This window comes from Cyprinodon variegatus, unplaced genomic scaffold (assembly GCF_000732505.1).
Source record: "Cyprinodon variegatus isolate N-32 unplaced genomic scaffold, C_variegatus-1.0 Scaffold135, whole genome shotgun sequence".
In the NCBI taxonomy this organism is placed as follows: Eukaryota; Metazoa; Chordata; class Actinopteri; order Cyprinodontiformes; family Cyprinodontidae; genus Cyprinodon; species Cyprinodon variegatus.
The window spans coordinates 1,347,618-1,369,606 of NW_015150588.1; the positions used below are offsets into that span (position 1 = coordinate 1,347,618).

Genomic DNA, 21,989 nt, shown 5'->3' on the forward strand with positions numbered 1-21,989 from the left:
TAGTCCTGCATAGGGGTGCACTGATTGCCTGACCGGCTGATCTATGGCCATCGATTTCCCTAATTTTGTGAGATCAGAGATTGACTGATACTTGGTTGTGAAATCAATCTTTTCTACCAAATCTAATCTACCTCTTCAAAAGGTCTAAAATTCACCCACTGTCAATGCCTTAAACTTCAATCTATATCTGAGAGCCGTTATTTCAGTTTGTATTGTTTCACAGGAAATTATTGGGTTTTTTTTTCAGCAAGATAATATTGAAATAACTTGTGTTTTGTGATCTTGACAACTGATGGTGTCAGTTATAAAAATAAATCTGTATCAGGCAAAATTTGAATCAGAATGTCAGGCTTTTTAAAGATTAGGAATCTGTGATCGGCAGAAACCTTTAATCACTGCACCCCTTATCCTGCATATTGTACTGAACTACACCAATCAGGCTAAACATTATGACCACTAATAGACCAGTTGACTAATGGTCATCTCCTTAATGAGACCTGATAATGGGTGTGATATATTCAACAGCCAGTGAACATTTTGTCCTCAGACATGATGTCTTGAGGCAGCAACACAGTTTAGAGTAAGGACTTGGTTAAGTTTGACAGGAGCAAAACTGTAATGGAGAAACAAGCCAGAGCATCTTTAGAGCTCTGGCTCCAAAGTCAAACATGATCTAAATGAAGAACTAGGGCCGGACTACATGACCTCAAATCAATATCACGAAAAATTGTGCAGTTTTACCTCAATAACGATAAATGCTCCTGCTCCTCTATCAGAAATAAAGGCATGTGAAGGAAATGTAACTGATCTATTAATAATTGACTGATTCAATACTTTCCAGATTACTTTCAATTAAATATAAAAAATATTCAACAATGGCTCATTGAACAGGAAAAAAAATGTTTGCCGTCTTGGAAATTTTTTTTTTTTGCGCAAAGGTAATGGAGCCTTTTGTAAATATTTGGAGTCAACAGCGTGGCCGGGCTGTAGTTGGTGGAGGTTGGATGACTTACTTTGTTTAGTCCCGACAGTTTTCATGCAAAATTTGCATTTTGTCTTCTTTCGCTCATCTATGGTGCAAGTTTGGTGCCATCAAACTGAGCGTGCAGTGAGAATAATGTGCATCCTTTAAGCTTGCACACCCTGGCTCAAAACCTGTCTGCCGTGCCCTCTGATAACGTATTCTTGACTTCTTCTCTGCGCGCTCAGCTTAATCTCTGCTCTCACTCGGCTCCACTGGATTAACTGATGTAATGTCGTTTACAGCTGTCAGACACTTCTTCACTGGGCTCATCCATCATTCTCTTTGTTTGCGTTTTTGACTGGATCGGTGGAGTCATGTGATTCCCCACATGCTGCATTGTCTTATGGGGGAAGGAAATACCAGATACTAGTGCACACAGGTCAAACAGTAGAGTTATTTACCGACTTTACGTAATTTACCGACAAGGGAAAAATTTGTACCGGTTATCGTAGTGAATGACGGTAACAGTAAAATACGGTTTATCGCTCAGCCTTATGAAGGACTACTATAAATGGTACTACGGAGAACTTCTGAGTCAAAAAAGCTAAGCAAGCAGTTTAGCTTTTAAATGCTTGCTACATCCATGTCTGCCTGAGGAACTGTAAATAAGCTTGTATAAAACATCTGCACATTAGTACCGTATTAATAATAAGTTTATGTCAAGATTTGATCATTTAAGGTTTTATTTTTACCTAAGCAGATGCTTTTTACTTTATCTACTGTCCTATCCAATTCGTGACTTTCAAATTTCAGCGAGGATCCAAATGAAATATATTTCTGGTCTGTCTTGATGGGACAATTGGAGACGTAGAAGTGGCAAATGGAAAAAGGTTTGGGAGGCCCTATTAACTACTACATATTCTAGTTCTCAGATCATCATTTTTCTGAATTTGGATGGTAAATCAGATCCAGTGTTTTTGGTCTGTTCTGCATTAACTAAAATTTTCTTTTACATAACCTATTTAAAGACAGACCAATACACTAGCTGGCTGATATTTTTGGGCAATACTAGTGAGGTTTTTTTTCTTATGAGCTTAATGCATGCATGTGCTGAGCGATTCATCAGCGCATTCGGCAGCTATCCATTATTTAAAATTTTGTTTTATTTATTTTTTGTTCAAACTCGGACCTTAGTAACATTTGTTATTACAGTGTCTTTTTTTTATAAGGTAAAGGGGTGATATCATATTTATTTCAAAATAAAGTGAATTTTTAAAAAGATAGTATGCTGGTTGATCTCTATGGCTAAATATTGATGCAGGACATGTATTGATCCACTGAAGCCCCCAACTAACACCTTAGGATCTAGAGGACCTACTATTACAGCAATGGGTCAGGGCTGTTTTGGCATCATTAGGGAAACACGACATCCTATCAAGCCAGTGATTATTATACTTTGGCCTTATTGTGCATAATGTGACTGCAATGACTGCTAATATTGACTGACTGGTAATAACGCTAAAGCTTTATGTTTATTTACGTTTATTTATCTATTTATTTATTTCCCAGCTTTTATTGTGATTATATTGTCACACATGCACAGCAACAAAATGAACGCTCTGCATTTAACTCATACCTTTGGGAGCAGTTCGTTGCCATTGTGCGGTGCCCGGGTCTTTCGCTCAGGGACCCAGAGTGGCATTTTTGGGAGTGGGGCTTGAACTCAGAACCTCTGGACTCAAAGTGCAATGCCCCAACTACGAGGCTTTCACTCCCTCTACTGAGCTGTTTGATTAACCTCACAGATGATGGACTTAAATCATAAACATCAGTATGCAGTACTCCACTACTTCCTGAACTTAAGGCAGCTCTTTTGTTTTCTGCCTTTTTCTACTGGATGAACTGATTAATCCAGGTGTGCCTGACCTCAGTAACCAAAGAGCTGCTGTAAGTTTTCACAACTAAAATCTGCAACACCCAATGTTAATATCGCAAAAGCAGGATTTCCTTAAATACTGCATTGTGATATGTTGCAAATATCTTCAATACTTGGAAAATGTAATGACTTTCACCCATGCTCCTATTTATTTATTTATTCATTTATTTATCCATATTCAGTCACACAAGGATCATTTTAAATGTCACAGTTGCAAGGAATTACTGTACATAATAATTTCAACTTAATAAAATTATGTTCTACCACAATTTCTCAGGGAATTTTTTATTTTTTTTTTCCTTAGCATTTATAGAATTTTAATGTTGCTACTCAACATTGGTTTCAGGTCATTTAACTTGGTAAAGAACCCTATTTTTTAAAGAAAAGAAAACAAAAGACATGAACCAAAGCTTACTGGAGCTGAAAAATTCAACCATGCTTAATGTTTTATCTTCACACCTGTGGCATTTATACTGGAATAAGTCAAAAGGTGATCTGGGGGTTTTGCTAACAGTTATGACACAAAAAAAAACTTCATTAATTATGAAACATAAAATTCACAGTTTTCTAAACTAAAAGCTGTGTTGTTAATTTGAACACATGTCAAGAAGATTTAACCTGATTATTTCAAGCTAAAATCTAACCAGGAAAGATAAATCCATTCCTGAGACTGAAGATCAAAACAACAACAAACAATATCTATTTTGGTGAAAAGGCAAACACACTCCTTTTAAGCTAATCATGGTGATTNTTTTCCTTAGCATTTATAGAATTTTAATGTTGCTACTCAACATTGGTTTCAGGTCATTTAACTTGGTAAAGAACCCTATTTTTTAAAGAAAAGAAAACAAAAGACATGAACCAAAGCTTACTGGAGCTGAAAAATTCAACCATGCTTAATGTTTTATCTTCACACCTGTGGCATTTATACTGGAATAAGTCAAAAGGTGATCTGGGGGTTTTGCTAACAGTTATGACACAAAAAAAAACTTCATTAATTATGAAACATAAAATTCACAGTTTTCTAAACTAAAAGCTGTGTTGTTAATTTGAACACATGTCAAGAAGATTTAACCTGATTATTTCAAGCTAAAATCTAACCAGGAAAGATAAATCCATTCCTGAGACTGAAGATCAAAACAACAACACACAATATCTATTTTGGTGAAAAGGCAAACACACTCCTTTTAAGCTAATCATGGTGATTGAACTCTGCAGCTAGTAATTTTATTTTCAGGCACGTCTTTATCCCTCATCTTTGTCTGTGAACCAATTAGTAGATAGGCCGATATTTATTCGGAGAGCATCTTTGAAAGACTGAGACAACAGTTGCAGAGGTAAACCTGCACAACTCCAGCACAACAACCAGATAGCAGACGAGACAGTAACAGCTGGGTAGACTTGAGATGGTGAAGCAAGACCTTAATGAAGTTATGAATAAGTGGATCGAAGACAGATAAAAGAGGAGCTGGTAGGCAGCGCAGCATGTTGAAAATAAAGACATCCACACTTAGAATTTTTTACAGCAAGCGTTAAATACTAGGGCTGAAACAATTCATCGGATTAATCTTGATTAAATCGATTATTGAAATAATCGTCAACTAATTTAGTAATCAATTAATCGATAATTGTAGTATAGAGACTGTAAAATATGCCTTTAGCTGACAGAGCGACCAACTTGGAGCAGTAATTATGTCAAAATTGTTAAAAATATATAAACATTTTACATTTCTGTCAATACAATCTATCCAGTTTTATTTTTTTTACCTGGTCTGATTTAGTAAAAACATCTTCTTTAAGGAACCTTTGGTTATCTGATTATTACGTAATCGATTAATCAAAAAATATAATAAACAGATTAATCAAACTGCAAAATGATCATTAGTTGCAGCCCTATTAAATACATTTGGCAAAAAAAAAAAGTTTTATAAAACACTTAGCTCTTTTTTCAAGGTATGTGTTCCTTAAATGTATTAGGAACAGACATGTGCCATAAAAAAAAGACAGCTTTTCTCTTAAGATTTTCACAGGTCAAACAATTGATCAGATAGTTTTAATTANAAAAATAAAAACTTCTACTAAATGCTAAAAACAACTGGATATCATTGTATTTATATTAAATATATTAGTTATTAAATGTTTACATTTTGGAATTGTGGATATCAAGTAAAATGAGAAAAATAAGGCTGCACAGCTCTGAAAAGTTTGGTCAGAAATCAATATCTGATAAGGATGCTGCAGCTACAGCCAATTACCAAAATTTACTTAAAACATTTTATATATATCCCTACACCTTTAAAAGTGTACCTTGCTTATCTGCTTCAGCTAAAGTAACACAAGGGCAATAGATCTGTAGCTTCCATGTTCGGCACCCCTAAAAGCAACAAGCAACACAAAATTAAACTGTGTCCCTTTGTGTTTAGGAATGTAAGAAAAGACAACTTTGGACCAGCAGACAGAGAAGTCATTGAGTTACGTGTGAAGACAAGGCTAGAAACACCCTTCTAGACAGACCAAATATGATAGTGATCTTCAGCAGGCAACAATATACAGAGTTTGGCTAGAACAAAATCTGCTGTGGGAGGTGCTTCCTACAATGCTCTTTAGTTGGAAAATGGTCAGGGGGGGAATTTGCATCAGTTGCAGAGAATATCCATTCGTGTGAAACATATTGTTGTCATGAAATGCATTAATTCCAGACACTATAAAACAGTAAAAAAAATCTAATCCAATCAGTCCTTTGGGGTATTAATAGTGCCCACTATAGTACTATCATAGCACTATTTAACATAATTTAAACAGCTTGATCTAAATTCATAAAAAGTAGTTTTAGTAATATATGCTTAAGAGGCCATTTTTACAAAAAAAAAAGTACCTGTATCAGTGTTTGTGTTAAAACAAAATGTGGTTTTAGACTCTTACCATGTTGTTCTTCCTGTTTGGTGAGATGCACTTGTGTTGTGTGTGAATAGTTCCTAAATCTAAAATATGTGCGAGCGGCTGAAGCAACAGATTATTCCAGATGTCATTGGTAGGTTATAAATAGCAAACATTAATTTCTCATAAGTCAACAAATGTCTAAAAAAAGAAAGATACTTTTCTAAAATCGATTTGGTCAATTTTGCAAAATCTCTGTTTAATAACTGTAAAGCTATCCTGTTCTGTCCTACCATTACAATTGTTAACTGAGTGAAAAGGCTTTACTCTGCTTTGTTTGCATTTTGAACACTGAATACTCTTAATATCCTCATAACCAAAGACACAGAGTGCTAAGCATTGTAAAATAACTGAAACTACATATTTAACATCTGATACTGAACTCTAAAATATCTGCTTAATGTTTTCCAAATTTAACTTTTCCACTTTTATTGTTGTGAATTCCATCTTTTGCCATTTTTTTTTTTTTTTTATTGACCCTGAAATTGTTAAATTATGATCAAACTTAGTTATTTAACTTTGAAAAATATGCCCAGCTGCTGTGGCTCACCACAACACAGTCCTTTTGCAAGATATTAAAAAAAGAAAAGTCCTATAGTTTAATTCTTTAATTCTAATTATTTAAAGTTCAGCTCAACCACAACATGAGGCAGCAAAACCTTGCAGTGTTGCATAATAAAAAGAACCCATCTTCATTTCTATCTCTCTTATCAGTCGGAGACATCATCACTACAGCTTATGACTGTCTTTTTGTGTTTAGCCCTTTGCTTTAAGGCCAATTTGCAGCACTTTACCCCATTTTTGTCTTTACACACACATTACTAAATGTTCAATACAGATACTTCTTTGCTCCAGCTGTTCTAGTTAAATGTTTATGAGTTAGCAGGCATCAATGGCTGGCGCTAGCTTGCTTCTTTTTCATTTAATCTCTAAAGCATGTGCATGACATGTATTCTCACATGTCCAGTCAATCATGAGATGATTAGATATACAGATTTGTGTTTACACACTTTAAAGTAAGTGAAATAAATTCCAACTGTAGGAATGAGGAGCAGAAATGTCTCGTATACAAATGATGGGCGAATGATGTTTCATAAGGCTACCTCACACTAAAGTCCTACCTTAAATTCTGACAGCCATTCCTCCACCACTCCTTGGTCCATAGCCAACATGTTCCCTCATCTGCAGTAGAGTCGCTTCTACCTAAGAAAGACAAAAGTACAGATAAAAATACACAGTTGTGGTTGGTATTGATTGACATATAAAGAGAAAGCCTCTTGGATCATTCTATTATTCAACATTCACCTGTTAAAAATACTCAAATAAAAATAGTGAACAGTGAGCAGTGCATGAACATTCTTCCGGGCTGCAATATTTCAAAGCGGTACTAGTCTCTCCATCCCTTTGCTTTTCTCTAGCATGCCTCTCATCCCTCTCCAGACAAACACCTCTGCAAAAAAGAAGCTTCATACTTAGGCTTGTAAATCTAACATCACCCACACAGAAAACCCTGGCTGACCTCACTGCTAAAGCACCTATGAAAAAAAAGAAAAATGATGCTTAACAGGCTTTGCAGGTTGGATGTCTAGAGAGACAGACAAAGTGGATGCAATCTACGTTAAATAGTTTTTTTTTCTTACTAGAACGAATTCTGCTCCTTTCATGTGAAGTTCTACACAATAACCACATTTGCTATATGCATCAAATTTAGTTTTTAAATAAAACCTTTTTTTCCTGCAATATTATTCTCAAAAAAGTGACGTCAAAGGTATAGTGGAGGATGTTCTTTTTCCAGGTGGATCATCAAAATAAGTGGTCGTCTTAATTGTAAGTCATTCTGGTGATATGTTTATGTAAGGCCGTCCTACGTTCTCATCCCCATTTTCACTAACCCGTGTCGAATCTGACATGGTGACTTTTAAACAGAGCGTGCACGAGGAGAATTTGGCTTGCGCACATTCTTGCACGCTGTGCTAGGCATTCCCTCACAAGAGCAGGTACAGGGTCATGCTTGTGGATTTTTTTTTTTTTTTTAAAGTGGAGAAGGCGGGTCTTTTCAAAAAATTGAAATATAACAGTTATAATACCAATACATTTATTCAATTAAATTTGAATGCACAGACACCCATATGGGAGTTGCCGTTTAAAATCAGTTTAGCTAAAGATATTTCAAAAATTATGGACAAAGGCTTGGCCCATAAAAAGACATAAATTATTGTGCGTTATCCTTATTTAGAGGCGAGTTCAGGAGGGTTCTAGCTCTGATCTTCAGCTGCTCCTGTCTAAACTCCAGAACGCAGCCTCACTTTACACCTGTTTTCCAAGCGATTCTCCCACAAAGGAGGACAACAGTATCAGGTCCTGGTCAGATGGAAGTACCAACATAACAACCATCATCCAGCCGTACCTCCTGGACTCCCTGAACTGGGTGCATCCCTGAAGGAGCTGGTCAACCCAGGCAGGTTTGCACCGCTGGGTGACTCGTTCTGTAAAATCAATGCTAATTTCAAACCAGCAAGCAGCAGATAGACGTTCCTTCTATTTGATGACACAGTGAAGTAATAGAAGTGGAGCTTTGTTGCCCACCATGCGTTATGCTGGTAAAATGTCAAACAAGTTGTATGCATGAACAGTAATCACTGGAATCACGATGTCATTCGTTTGAAAGAATGCGTCTACAAGCAGCATCACTAAAGACAGAGCAGTGTATGTGTGCCAGGCCCTTTGGTAGCTAAAAGATAGAACCACACCAAAACTGATAGAAAAAAGGCCACCAAGGATGTGCAGCAAAAGCACAGCAGTATGGCGTCAAAGAGTGATTGGGGGGGGGAGTCATATTTGTCTTATTCAGTTTCAGGAATCCATTTTAAAAACGTTTCCTTTCAAGTCAAGCAAAACACCGGACCCTTGTGAATGCACAACCTAAAAGAAAAAAAAACATCTTTGATTATATTTTTATGACCTGTGTTGTTGGGGCCTGCAGGTCTTAATGCTCAAATATGATATTTTAAAGGAATCTGATTCTTCTGTGTAGTCTTTCCTATTACCTTTAAAATGTGACCTGTACCCGACTGTTTTTGTTACAGCAGGCGCTGAATCTAAAACGGATGAATAAAATAAGGGAAAGATTAGACTGTCATTTCAACACAAGAAACTGTCTGAATACAGAAACACAGAGCAGTGGTGGGAAAGGCAGTTTTTAGCAGAACTTTATAGTGTCATTGACAACTTTTAATCATATATGGTAACCCCTCTGCTCTCAACTCCACAGTGGGGACCCTTGATGCATGCCAAATACCCTTTATAGCATTTTAAAGTGTCTGTTTGAAGGGTTGTGTATGAATGTTACATTGGCTACGTTCACATTGCAGAGAATTTTGGCCCAAATCCAATTTGCCCTGAAGTGACTCAGGTGAGCCGTTTTCATGACTGTGTAAACGGGCCAAATCGGATCTGGGCCACATTTGTATGTGGTTTAAAATCAGATACAGGTCGGATCTTTTGGAATGTGACTGTGGTCTGAACAGCCAAGTGAGTACAGTTAGTAGGTACTGACGGCACAGAAAAAAAAAAAACAATTACAACAATCATGGAGGACAGCATAGACAGCGGTCTACATTTGAGGGACAAAAATAAAATAAAAAAATCAGTATTTGGTTGGATACAACGATCTAAAAAAAACTTGAAGGGTAACACCCACACATTTCTTCTCAGAGATGTCGCACCCACTGCTCCTCCAAAAGCCGTAATAAAGTAGCCGTAGCTATTGCAAACCACTTTCCATATCCTAATGGTTTCCCGTAAGCCTTTCAGTTAGGCCTGAGTTGAGCTCTACGTTACAACCGCATACAATTCAAGAAGCAGAAGCGGCCGGTTTACATGCATCAAAAGGTCCTGCAGCGTGCTTCGAGCAGCAGGAGCAGCGCATCTGAGTTCATCTGAGGCGCAAGACATGCTTCTGAAGCGTGTGTGTTTTAGATAGGTTTTGCAGGACTTATATCTTAGCTTCTTTCTTACCAATGGCTGCTGTTCACTGCTGGGCAGCACAAAATTTTGACAAGTTTGATGGGAAGTAGCGTCTAAGTCAAATGTCCAGCGCATTCACAGCATCTATCTGTTATTAATATGTCACATGGCAGCCAAGTACCAGAAGATCAGATATGAGTCGGAATCAGGACCACATATGAACGTGATTCAAGGGTGTCTTGACAAAGTCTGCTACAGGCCAGATCTGGGCGTCCTTTTAAAAAGCCTGATTGGAACACTTGACACAAATAATCGTCATTACTTCATAGCTGTAATAATAAAAAACAAATATTTTTAGCAGCAGATGAGATAGTGGGTACTGTTCTACTTTAAATATAAAAACGTAATAATTTTGTGGTGTTAACACTATGATTCAACAACAAAAAAAGGGATTTTTACATAAAGTATCGTAATATTAAAATTTGATACATGTTATTGTCAACTTATGCAATATCTAATCTTGCTGAATTTAAACAAGCTACAGATGGTGGGTTTCAAAGTCGAGATAATTGAACAAGAAAAGGAGTTGAAATCCCAAATGTTACTGAAAGTCTGATCAGAAGACCAGTAGACCTGCGTTTCCTGCAGAGGGGCAACATGTCTGTGTCTTGGATAAACTATCTGTGTTCATCAAGGCTGTATTGTGTCTGTGTCCTGTCTGAGATCTGTAATAAGCACAAGGCTAAATCAGCGGATAGATTAAAAAACCAAGTCCATGTTTGGTGTGTCTGGTGATGCAGTCATAGAGGGAGCATTAGGAAAAAAAGCGTGCTTCCATGAAGTTGTGGAGGAAAAATGTTTTTAAAAGTACTTATATTAAGTCGAACGATATGATAATCACACGGTATATGTCTCATAATTCCCTCTATAATTTTCTTCCCAAGTATATAGTCTGACATTAAATGCTAACCTCTTCTGACGAATATTTTCCCTTTCCACACATGTACAAACTGAAAAACACAACTTTCACATTAACGAAGGGAAAAATACTACAGAGTACTAATTTAGAGGTTTGTACAACAGAAGTAACCAAAAATAACTCCTGCCTTTCTTTTACTACTAGTGCTTCTCAGTTCTTTCAAAACATAATTTTTCCTTCTGCATCTTCTCTGCCGCCGGACATATTTTTCAGAAATCCATCTTGTTCTGTTTGGTATTTTTTTCTGCCGCATGGGTTCCTCTACTGCAGCCAGGTGTCTATTTATGGACTGTACCAATGACAGGAATGACAAGGGGGGAGGGGAGCCAGTGACTCATAAAATGAGGAAGAGTTAAAAAGCAGAATAGCCTCCATTTGGAGAAATTAACTCCTTTGTTTGTAGCGTGTTGTTCTGTTCTCTCCCAGCGACAGACAACAGATAGAACGTCATTATCTAAAGCCAGCATATGTCTCTTAATAAAGACTGTGATTAAACTGTGGATGAGTCAGTCTGTAGAGGAAGAACTTTCCTCCTACAAAGTGACTTTGAACCCATTCCCTTTGTCCAGGGGGACGTCTGGGGCATGCAATTTCAATCAACTGTTGCAAGAAAAAGACTAGAATCAGCAGCTGCCTGTCAAAGCGCCAACATAGGTGAGATTTACTTCCCATTACAGCTCTGGGAACAGAAACTGATGCAATGCAAAGTCACTGATAATGACAAAGAGAAGAGGAACAAAAAAAGAACAAAAAACAGGCGATAAATGCCCAACATAAAAAAAAGACAGCTTTTCTCTTAAGATTTTCACAGGTCAAACAATTGATCAGATAGTTTTAATTATATGAATCATAACCTAGATTCCTGTAGTTCTGTTCTATAGATTTATCTATTCATATTTGTATCGGTTGTACTTTCTTCAAGTTTTATGAAAATCAGATAAAAGCTTAATGGAGGCATTTAAAAGCATACATTTTTACATTCCCTGCTATTTGGTCAGCTTCAATCTAGTCCCTCCGTAAAGTAACCAATAGCACATTTCTTAATAGAAATAAGAAAAAACAATAATAAAATGCCAAATTTTGAATTATCAGGCCAGACCTCCAAGAAAACTAAGATTCACATTAACTTAATCAGCGTAACTCTAATAAGGATGGATTTGAATAGAAATAGAGACTAATAGACTTTTCTCCATAATGATAATATCAAAGGAATATGAAATATTTTCCTTTACAAGCAGCTATGGTAAATATAAAAATGTAGATGTTACCAGATATGACTATTCCCCTTGGACCACAAGTCTTTAGGTGTTAAAGAAACGTGTGTATGTGGAACAACTTGAGATGATCACTCAATAGGAGTGAGACACTAGAGTAAATAAATCGGGGAGTTCATTAAGTTTCGATCTGTGGTGCGCCACTGGCAGTCCTCCAGCCTCTTGAGAAAGACTAACGAAGAATTTGCAAAGGAAATGCCTCCCAAAAACCTTAAAAATAACTAAAAATCTGAAGTTTTGTAAACCACAGTTCTGCTGAAATCAGCTACTTGCCATATGGTGATGGAGAATCTTTCATGCAGAATTCATTGCAGAAGTGAGTGTGTCGCAAGTGTGTTTTCTCAGTGGCCAGTTTACAAAACCTGTTCCTGTGAGCTCGCTGACGGCGACAGCTCATTCCCTCTGAACTTACACCTACACCACAGCCCAACACTCTGACACACCACCAGACTCTGTGTGCTGCCCAGTCTAAATGAGCTTACTTCTAACTCCATCTAAAGACCTCTCTCGACACAAGTCTCCTGTAAGTTTACATTGTTAATCCCTGTTGTTGCGACTGTATGCTCTAGCAAACACAATTACAAGCTGAAACAAGATCCTCCATCGTTGACCTCATATGGAAAATTACAGAACATATAAAATGAAATAAAAACCACCAGAAAACACCCTAAAGGGCCCTGCAGAATAGAGAGAGCATACCTGTCTCTGAAAGCCAGCAGTCAGGGATCTGCAGCGACAATGATTTAGAAGGACATCTACTCTCATTTACACCCCCCCTCCCACTGATTACCTCATTTCCTATTACACTCACATGTTCCTCCTTTTTTTCTCTTTTGGAGACAGAGACAAGACCATTGAGAGCAAGAGGGAGGAAAGACAAAAGAGAGAATGACAAACCGGGTGGTTTTGTGAGCCACCAAGCCGCCCCAGCTGCCTTTTCCTGTGGTACAGGCTGCAGCTGCATTGATCAGCTGGTTACTGTGAGATAATCACAGTGATTTTGGCAAAGTGAAACTTTAAGAATAAAGTATTCATGACTCTCATTGAACACAAATGAACACGACTAATATTAAATCAGTTTCTGATACAAAACATGATCTAATCTGAAGTCTCAACAACTTCCGCCGGTGTTTGTAAGTTGTTATGACCCAGAAGCTAGAAGGACAAGGTGTGACTCCGTTCATACATGTCCCAACCTCACCTATCCTGCTCTGCAAAGAGCTCCTACTAACATACTAAAGAGTAATATTTTGACATTTCTAAACAGTTCCTAACACCTATCTTTTGCCTCAGTTTATTCCAATCTTGTTTATCTGACTATCAAGGCCTGAGGACAACCTTGTAGCATCACTGCCTCCCACCTAGTTCCCCCTTAATGTCTTGCAAAACAGCAGGCAGCTTTAAGCTCAGAGGAACCACTGAGAGCCTGAGTAATGCTTCTGATTTTATTCTCTTCTACAAACACTAATGCATGACAGAAAACTGCCAGCAGCAAACATGACAGTCTGCAGCTTGTGTCTGTGTGATGTTTTAGTGCTGGGGGAGGACACAGATCTGACAGAGAGGAATTCTCCTTTTGCAACCCACACTCTCTACCATTTTCCCTCTAAGCCAGTGATGCATCTTCATCACTTCATTTCTCCATCTTCCTGTGGCAAGTGCGCCCAGGGCAACCATGAGCAGCGGTTCTTCAAGCTTTTCGTCACTCGTTTCCTCTCTGTGGGTCCCAGCTTGCTTGTCACAGTTTGACAACTCACCTAATGTGTAAACTAGAACCTAAATATAAATGTTATTTAAGGGTCTGTTGAATCCTGCAGCTGCACAATTTATCCAACGGCGATGCTGACTATAATGTGCAATAATAAAAACGCAATGAGATTGCTTGGATGCAGTTATGATGGAGCTAAGATTTTAAGTGAAATGCAATCAAACTGGGCTTGATTAGCATGAAACTAAAGGTGATCAGGACTAAGATGAATTGTGAAAAGATAGAAACTTTATTTACAATCAATGCTGTTTTTGCAATATCATAATATAACTGTTTTCTTATGTAATGCTTTCATAGACATAAAAACAAATAGAAGAACAACCCTGCTTAAGAAAATATGTCCCCAACCTTCTCGGAATTTGAATACTAGTGAGGAAATATGACAGAAAAGCCTGCACTATCCTCCAGCTACGTAACCTGAGGACTTTGCTGTCAAAAAGCATTAAGAAGGCCAAGACACTCGCAGCTAAGGATGTCAATTTAAATGCATTCATGCACATGTTCTTTCAGCAAGTTAACAGTGTACAATCACCTCCTTAGCCCATGGCAAATTGAGCATCAAACTCAAGGATGTACTCGCATGTGACTGAACAACAACCCTATACATAAAGCAAACAAGATGTTTTTTTTTTTTATTCTTTGCAGAAACATCCATGTGGTATCATTTATATCTCATTTTTTGACTACTGGAATTCTTTATTCTAAGCAAGCCCCAAATCAAGCTGGACGAAATGTTCAATGATGCACAGATGCTACAGAAATAGTTCTGATGAGAAGAGCAGAGATTACAGGTAACTTCACGACAGGTTTATTGGTGGTTGGAGTATCTAGAAGTAGTTTTAGTCCCAGCTTTAGTCTGAAGAAGATACAGTGTATGTTTAACGACTAGGCTTAAAACTCTCCTTTTTCAATTGTTTCCCTTAGCTACCCGCATCTCATTTTAGTAGCATTTATTGTGGCCATTAGCTGAATATTAATGTGTTTTCTTTTACATGCAGTGAGCCCGAGAATTATATGGTAAATTGCATTGAAATAAAGCAATTTACAGATCTTATGGTACCCAAAATGCGTTATTGCCCGATGAGTTTTTAAATCAAGTAGGGCTGAAGCAATTAATCGCATTAACCAATTATTGAAATAATCGTCAACTTATTTAATAATCTATTAATCGTTAACTGTAGTGTAGAGACTGTAAAACATGCCTTTAGCTGACAGATGAACCCACTTAGAGCAGTAATTATGCCAAGATAGAAATAAATATTTTGCATTTAAGATAAAAAGTTACTCTGTTAATATGCTCTATCCAGAACTCCTCAAATTAAAAGGTTTGAGTTTTACCTGGTTTAATTTAATTTAAAAAAAAGTCTTCTTTAAGGAATCTTTATCTATCAGATTATTAATCAATTAACAAAAAATAAATAATCTTTAGATTAGTCGATTTGCGAACTAATCATTAGTTGCAGCCCTACAATCAGGCCTTAACTGTATGGAGGTTTCTTCTTATTAAAGAGGCTTCATCGTTGCCGGTTTCTTATTCAGTTAAAGAGATTGCTGCAAAGGAAATACAGTCAGCTGTCTCTCCTTAGACTATAAACTCATTTCACTGTAAGGCACTACAATTAGGGTGGAACTATGATGCATGTAGGAAGATCTGAGTGTTATGTGAACTCACTCTATGGTTATGGACTGAATTCATTGATCCGGCTGGTAAAATTTCATTTATATTAACTGCATATGGACATGAATATGGATATGTTGTAGTCTATTGCAAATTAATTCAACTATATAGAAGATATTCACTTTAGCTTCAGGAAAGATGCAGACCAACGGCTGTGAGGGGGGATATTCATATTGTTTCTGCATATACAGGAAATTCCTTAACAGAAAAGACTAGGGAAAAGCCACGTCACATGACAGCTGGTAGAAACCTGCTTAAAAAGCATAAATAAACAAACCAATATGTTGTTGATGCTATTGTTTCACTTCCTTTACAAGGAGGGAGATAATTCACCTGAAGAATTTCTCAAGTCCACACCCATACACAGCTGTAGCTAATCAGACAAGTACAAAGTCTGACTCAAATGTGCCACTTTAACTTTTATAAATTACTTTTAGTACATGTTTAACACAGCTGTCAGGTTTAGTTTACTGGTTTCTGGTTTGTTATTAACATCTGACATACATAAAAAAAAAAAAAGTAAAAAAAATTGCCAATTGGTTGACATATCGACATGTCCACATAGTTATTGTTTGTACTAAATATCTTGGGCGGTTTCCCCAAGGAGTGTAAATTAATCCGCGGCCGCCTTTCTGTCACGGCTGATTGCATGACTTCGAGCTGTCAGCCCGGCTGCTGCTGCTGCATCCACATTAGCAACTCTGCTAGCTCCGACACGGCACCGAGTAAAAATTCAGAAAGTTACTTCACACTTACTGGCATGCTACCCGTCGGGTTCCTGGTATTTATGTCCTTAGCGGTGCCAAAGATTTCGGTAAAAGACTGACCCTTCGCTAGTCCGTAAATCTCCTTATTAATTCAACACCATCAGCTCCTTCCATCTTCGTTACTTTCTCCCGGTCAGACTAGCAGCAACGGAGAAGACGCCAACTCCGCTGAGTGACAGATGCCATACCCAATCAGAGAACAGGAAGTCCGTTTTAACCACGCCTACAAAAATTCTGACCAATAGGAATAGACTTGAGGCCACAAAGTGATAATTTCCATAATCATGCTAGGTTGTCGTTGTCATTCTCTGATCTTTTACAATCATCTGTCAAATATGCCCATCAGTTAGAGATATTTCACAAAAATTTCTGAAAATCTGTATCCTATTTGCCTTGTTACGTTATTACTGATGGAAGTGATTTCAACATGTATTTTTTTTGTACAGAAATTATAGCAAAGCTACTTGTATTAAATATATATTAATATTTATGCTTAGTTTTAGATTGCTTTAATAATTTATTGTCAAATTTTAGAATAATTATTTTAACATTTGATGATTCACCAGATCTTATGCAAAATCAGGGCTGTGTATATTTATAGGACACAAAACACAGCAGTGTGGCACTTATAACACCAGGGATTTTCCAGACTTCATCGTTGCAAGGATTATGTGTTGAATTGCTTTTGAACGGACACAATGGCAAATCTGTGATTTTTAATCAGTTAATACTGACAAAAACGTTTCGGTGGATAAGCTGCAAATCTGCTCTCAGAAAAACAAAGCATGCACGCACAAATAACTCCAGTCAAATGATCATCTTTGTCAGAAAAAAATACTATTTTTATTGCGAGCTAGACATTCCTGGAAGCAGAGCTTTGAACATTTTTTGACCGTTTACTACACGTTATAACAGCAAAGTCTAAAAAAGGAGACAAAATCCTAACAGAAAAGCAAAGTGAATCTTTGCTGCCCCCTGCTGCTTGTTGATAAAATTACATGTGAATAGGAAAGTCATAATGCAAACAGGGTGAGTATTTCTGCTGTGCAAAAAATATGTGGTCCAAAAAAGTCTGGGGGCCCAGATTTCATACAGTATGTAATTTCATAGTTTCATCAGTGAAACATAAAACAAAACACATGAAATAAAAAAAAGAATATAACTATAAAACTGATGGATATTTCAACCTGGAGAGACTCACACAGAGAAAGGTTGCGATTAGAAAATATTGAATTTATTTGCTGATGAAGATTCTCAGACAGAAAGAGACTGAACAAACTAGTGAGGAGGGCTACTTCTGTCCTATGCTACAATCTGGACTTGGTGGAGTAAGTAGCTGAGAGGAGGGTGTTGTCCAAGCTTACATCCATAATGGACAACACCTTCCACCCTCTGCACCAGACTGTAGAGGAGCTGAGCAGCTCCTTTAGTGAAAGACTTTTACACTCTGTTTTTAAAAAGGAGTGCTACCATAGGTCATTCTTGTGCAATAATTAATGTGCAATTACTATTTAATACCCTGTGCAATAACCTGTCCAATAATCCTGCTAAATAAGAGACTTCAGCTGTTAGTTATCTCACCACCTCATTGTTGTTGTTTACCTGGTACCACTTTAATGTACAATGCAAAATCCAAATAAAATTTCTGATCTCTTTCTTTTTCTTGATCTACTGTATATGTGTACGCACTGTACATACCCCATGCACTTTTCCCTCCTTTTGACACCTTCTTATGACTATTGAGCTGATGTGACAAGTGAATTTCTCCACTATGAGATCAATATAGTGAATTTCTCCACTGTGAGATCAATATAGTCTATCATATCCTATCTAGGACAAATAACCTAGAAAAGGATTAGAGTAGCATTCCCCCAGGGCCCGGACTCTGGTGGTGGAATAAGCCAGAGGATGAGTGGGATTGAGAATGAGGGAGGAGATGGGGTGGAGGAGGGTGAAATTTCGCTTGCATGTGGCAGAGAGAGGCTGAGCCCGGAGCCAAATGAAGGGGATTTTCTAAGATGATTGGCTTCAGAGAAAGTGCCGCACCCAAGCTGATTGGCTGGAGCTGAACAGGGGAAATCACAGGTGGTTCAGGTAAACCTGGTAAGAGTCTTCCAGAATGAATGGATGCTTAAGGTTCATTTCTGAATACTCCCCTCTTACCTACTAAAGGATATGGGCCCAGCATGGCCCTGGAAGATGAAGTGTGTGTGTAGATGGATAGATTTATGTATTCTCGTAGTTAACCTATTATTGCACATATATGAAATAAATAATCAATACAAAACCAGTACACATTGATGTTAGTATTTGTTTTCTGTTTATTACTGAACATATTTTTATATTATCGTTGTTCTCTGTGTTTATTACTGTGGTATTCTGTCAATATTTTTTCTGCTTTAAACTTTGAAGTTACATGCACAAAGTAAATAAGATGTATAAAATGCTAACCCGAATTTGAGTATAAAACAACAACAATAAAAAAACTAAAATATTAAAATCCAGGAGACATCCGTTTCTGATCATTTTCCTAAGTTATCCTTAATACTGTGTAACGCCATTGTTTTTAAAATCTAAATTACATAAATCACGAAGAGGAAAAAAAAAAGCAATAATAAATCACAATTTTTCATTTAAAACCCTCACTAATGCTTTTCAAATATTACAGATTTGCATTCATCTGTTGTCATTCATTCTTCCTTATAGCTTGGTTTCATCCATACCCAAATGTCTGGGTATGTTTTGTTTGTACTTCTGCTGTTTAAAACATTTATATTTTCAGTGCATTTCAGGATCTTGCAGGTAGAATGACATGAAATGCCCCAAAAACAGGACATTTCTAAAACCTGTAATTCAACTCTTGCAAAATAGTGTGAACATATGTACATATTTTATTTAAAAAGTGACAGCAGTTATATACCAATCCCGGCAATCTGTGCAGCTTCATTGTAAACTTCCCCAGCCTGTTGCCTGTATCTTTGCGATAACTCCTTCGCCCTCCTCACTTCCTTCATGTTCTCCTCCAGGTTGTCACACAGTCTTCCTTCTTCTTGGTAGTTTTCTGCTGCACCCTTTACTTGCTCGGCCATTTGGCTGTGGCCCCGGAGCAGCCAATCGATAAGCTGGATAAGCGCTGTACCCTTTGAGATGGTGGCTTTGGCTCTATCAGAAAGGCCCATGACTTCACTCTGTGCTGACTGTAGACATAGAGGTTTCTCCTCATTTTCTCCCTCTGGGCCAATTGGATTTGTCACAAGGGAGAAGTCGTAGCCCTTCATCTTCAAAGACACCCTGTATGTACTCTCTGAAGGCAAAGAGGTGGACAGAAATTACAATAATCAGCAAAAAAGAGCCAAAATCTTATCATGCTGTTTTAAAAGAAAAGCTGCAGCTTACCATGCTCTATTCTAATTTTTCCTATGCATTCAGCAAAAGCAAGGTTATCAACATTTGTACTGCCACTGATCTGTTTCAGCTTTCTGATGTGTTCGACCATGGCTTCATAGTGCTTTTGCTGCTCATTGAAGCTCTCTGCCATGTCATTAAACCTCAGATCCAAATCTGTCACATTCACCCGTCTCATCATCAGCTTTCCGATCCTTTTCACAGTCTGCACATCTGGGAATCACATATAATACACAAAAAGGATGATGAGGAAGAGGATTGTGTTCTTAAAACAGTTTATTGTAGATGTGAAACACAAACATAGGGGGTAGTTTACCATTGTGAGCTGAGGGGGCCTGTCTGGCTGATTCAGCTCCATTTATTGCAGCTGAGGATACGGGCTGCAGCAGAGGCTGCCTCTGAAACAGTAGAGATTTTTCTCCTATTTACACACATGCAGTATCAGTCTCATTTAATTTATTTCTCTTAAAATGAGTCATAAGTCTCAGGTAGCATTAATATTTTTATCTGAATGTATTTATTAATTCGGTAACAAATGGCATGACAAGACATAAGGGGTTTAACAAAAACACCAGCAGCAAAGTTATTGTGACAATCCTCAAAAGCAAATATGAGTAATGCTATTTTCCAATGTATATTTTTATTCTTTAATTCTTATGGGAGGATTTTATTAGTATACCAGGACTTTTTACCCTCTGAAATCGCTTGTACACCTTGCAAAAAGCCTTTTCTTGTTTACAATCATATATAAAATATGTTGAAACATGCCTTCAGAAAAATTATGACAAACTATGCCTTCCACCAACAACACCTCAAGTAGGATTGACATGAAACAAGTGAATCTGTTGAAAAGCCTATTGCATATTGTTAAGTATATTGGAGGATAAGTAATGCTGTGGGCTGGTTTCTCTTCCAAACTCATAATGTTGAGAGGCATGACATATAACAGATATAACAGCATTTTAAATGAGTTCTGGTGCATTTATTCAGTAAAAAGGACATAGGCAATCAATTTGTCATAAACTGATCAAAAGATGGAAAATCTGCATGCTATATGGTCATCTCAGTTCATACATCTACAGCTTTTTATTTTTCTGAAAAAATGTTTTCAATATTGCTATCTCTGCATGATCCAACCTCATTAAATGTTATAAAAGATACTGCAGTTATAATAATAATAATAATAATAATAATAATAATAATAATAATAATAATAATAATAATAATAATAAACATGGTGTAACATTTTGACAGCTCAGATGCAAATGGTATCATATGTGACTTTGGCAATATTTATTATTTCTCTCCTGTTGCATAAATATGATTAAATTAAAACATTAATCATAACAATACCAGCGTCAGATAGCACTTATCATCTTTGTTAGGTGTCAACAAATGTGTGGTTTTAAATAATAACCAATTAACTGAAAATAAAGCCGATGTGTTCACTGAGATTTAATGCAAACTAAAAAAAATGACGCCATTCTTCTAAGGAAGTAAGTAAACAATCTAAAACACAAATGAAAGTACCTTTTCTCCCATTGTTCAGTTTTACTCGCGAGAATTGACATGAAACTTAGTTGCAAAGTTACAGAGAGAGTACCTCATTAAGGTTATCGCTGGGGACGCAGCAACAGCAGAGGAGACGGAACATTTCCACCAGCTTCGCTGACAGCTTGTTTTCAGGTCACTTATTTTTTTCATCAAGTTTTTGTCGTCGACATTCCACATGACGTCAGTGTCACGCGGTCACTGATAAAAAAAAAAAAAAAAAAAAGAAAGAAAGAAAAACTTATGGAGGTGTGATAAGCGCGACAGGTGCAGCTTGTATGGAGGACCAACTCTGCCATATTTAAAAATAGATACAGAAATAAATAAATGCTTCATAAATAAATAAGCATACAATTAATTGCCCTCCAAAATACAATAAACAAATAAATGTAGGTAGAAATTAAATCATGCAGTGAGACATGAATGTATATATCTCTTTTAATTAGCTTCTTTATTTATTGTCCATTATAATCTTCAGCCTTATTTATGTATTACCTATTTTTTTAAGTTTTTATTTATGTGCATTATATAATATGCTATTTATTTCTTCGTCATTTTTACATTTCTCTATGCATTTCTGAAGCATTATGCAAATGAGGAGAGCAGAGTCTGAAGTCGAGTCTGAAGTCAGAGGCCGTTTCTCAATTCACTAGAATTCGAGTACGGACTCGTGTTCTCGCCAAAACGCACTTTTTACTGTACAACAGCAACAGAAAAGAAGACATTTAACTTAATACTCTGAGCTTTGTGAGTTAAGATGATGG

General features: G+C 37.0%; 2 protein-coding genes across 3 annotated transcripts in view; both read right to left on the minus strand.

The window, feature by feature from the left end:
* Positions 1 to 16,418, minus strand: part of fam126a (family with sequence similarity 126 member A) — a 36,584-nt gene extending 20,166 nt beyond the window's left edge. For both annotated transcript variants that reach the window (XM_015376508.1, XM_015376511.1), the window contains exons 1-2: positions 16,259 to 16,418; positions 6,959 to 7,040 (exon numbers count right to left, since the gene is read on the minus strand). In XM_015376508.1, coding sequence (XP_015231994.1) covers positions 6,959 to 7,009 — 51 coding nt within the window. In that variant the 5' untranslated portion in view covers positions 7,010 to 7,040; positions 16,259 to 16,418. The remainder of the gene's footprint in view (positions 1 to 6,958; positions 7,041 to 16,258) is intronic.
* Positions 16,419 to 18,871: 2,453 nt separating this feature from the next.
* On the minus strand, positions 18,872 to 21,370 carry LOC107085868. The gene is made up of 4 exons (XM_015376480.1): positions 21,278 to 21,370; positions 19,991 to 20,072; positions 19,666 to 19,887; positions 18,872 to 19,573 (listed from the first exon to the last, which is right to left on the minus strand). The coding sequence occupies exons 1-4, from the start codon at positions 21,326 to 21,328 to the stop codon at positions 19,182 to 19,184; spliced, it is 747 nt and encodes a 248-aa protein (XP_015231966.1). The 5' UTR covers positions 21,329 to 21,370; the 3' UTR covers positions 18,872 to 19,181.
* Positions 21,371 to 21,989: the final 619 nt, after the last annotated feature.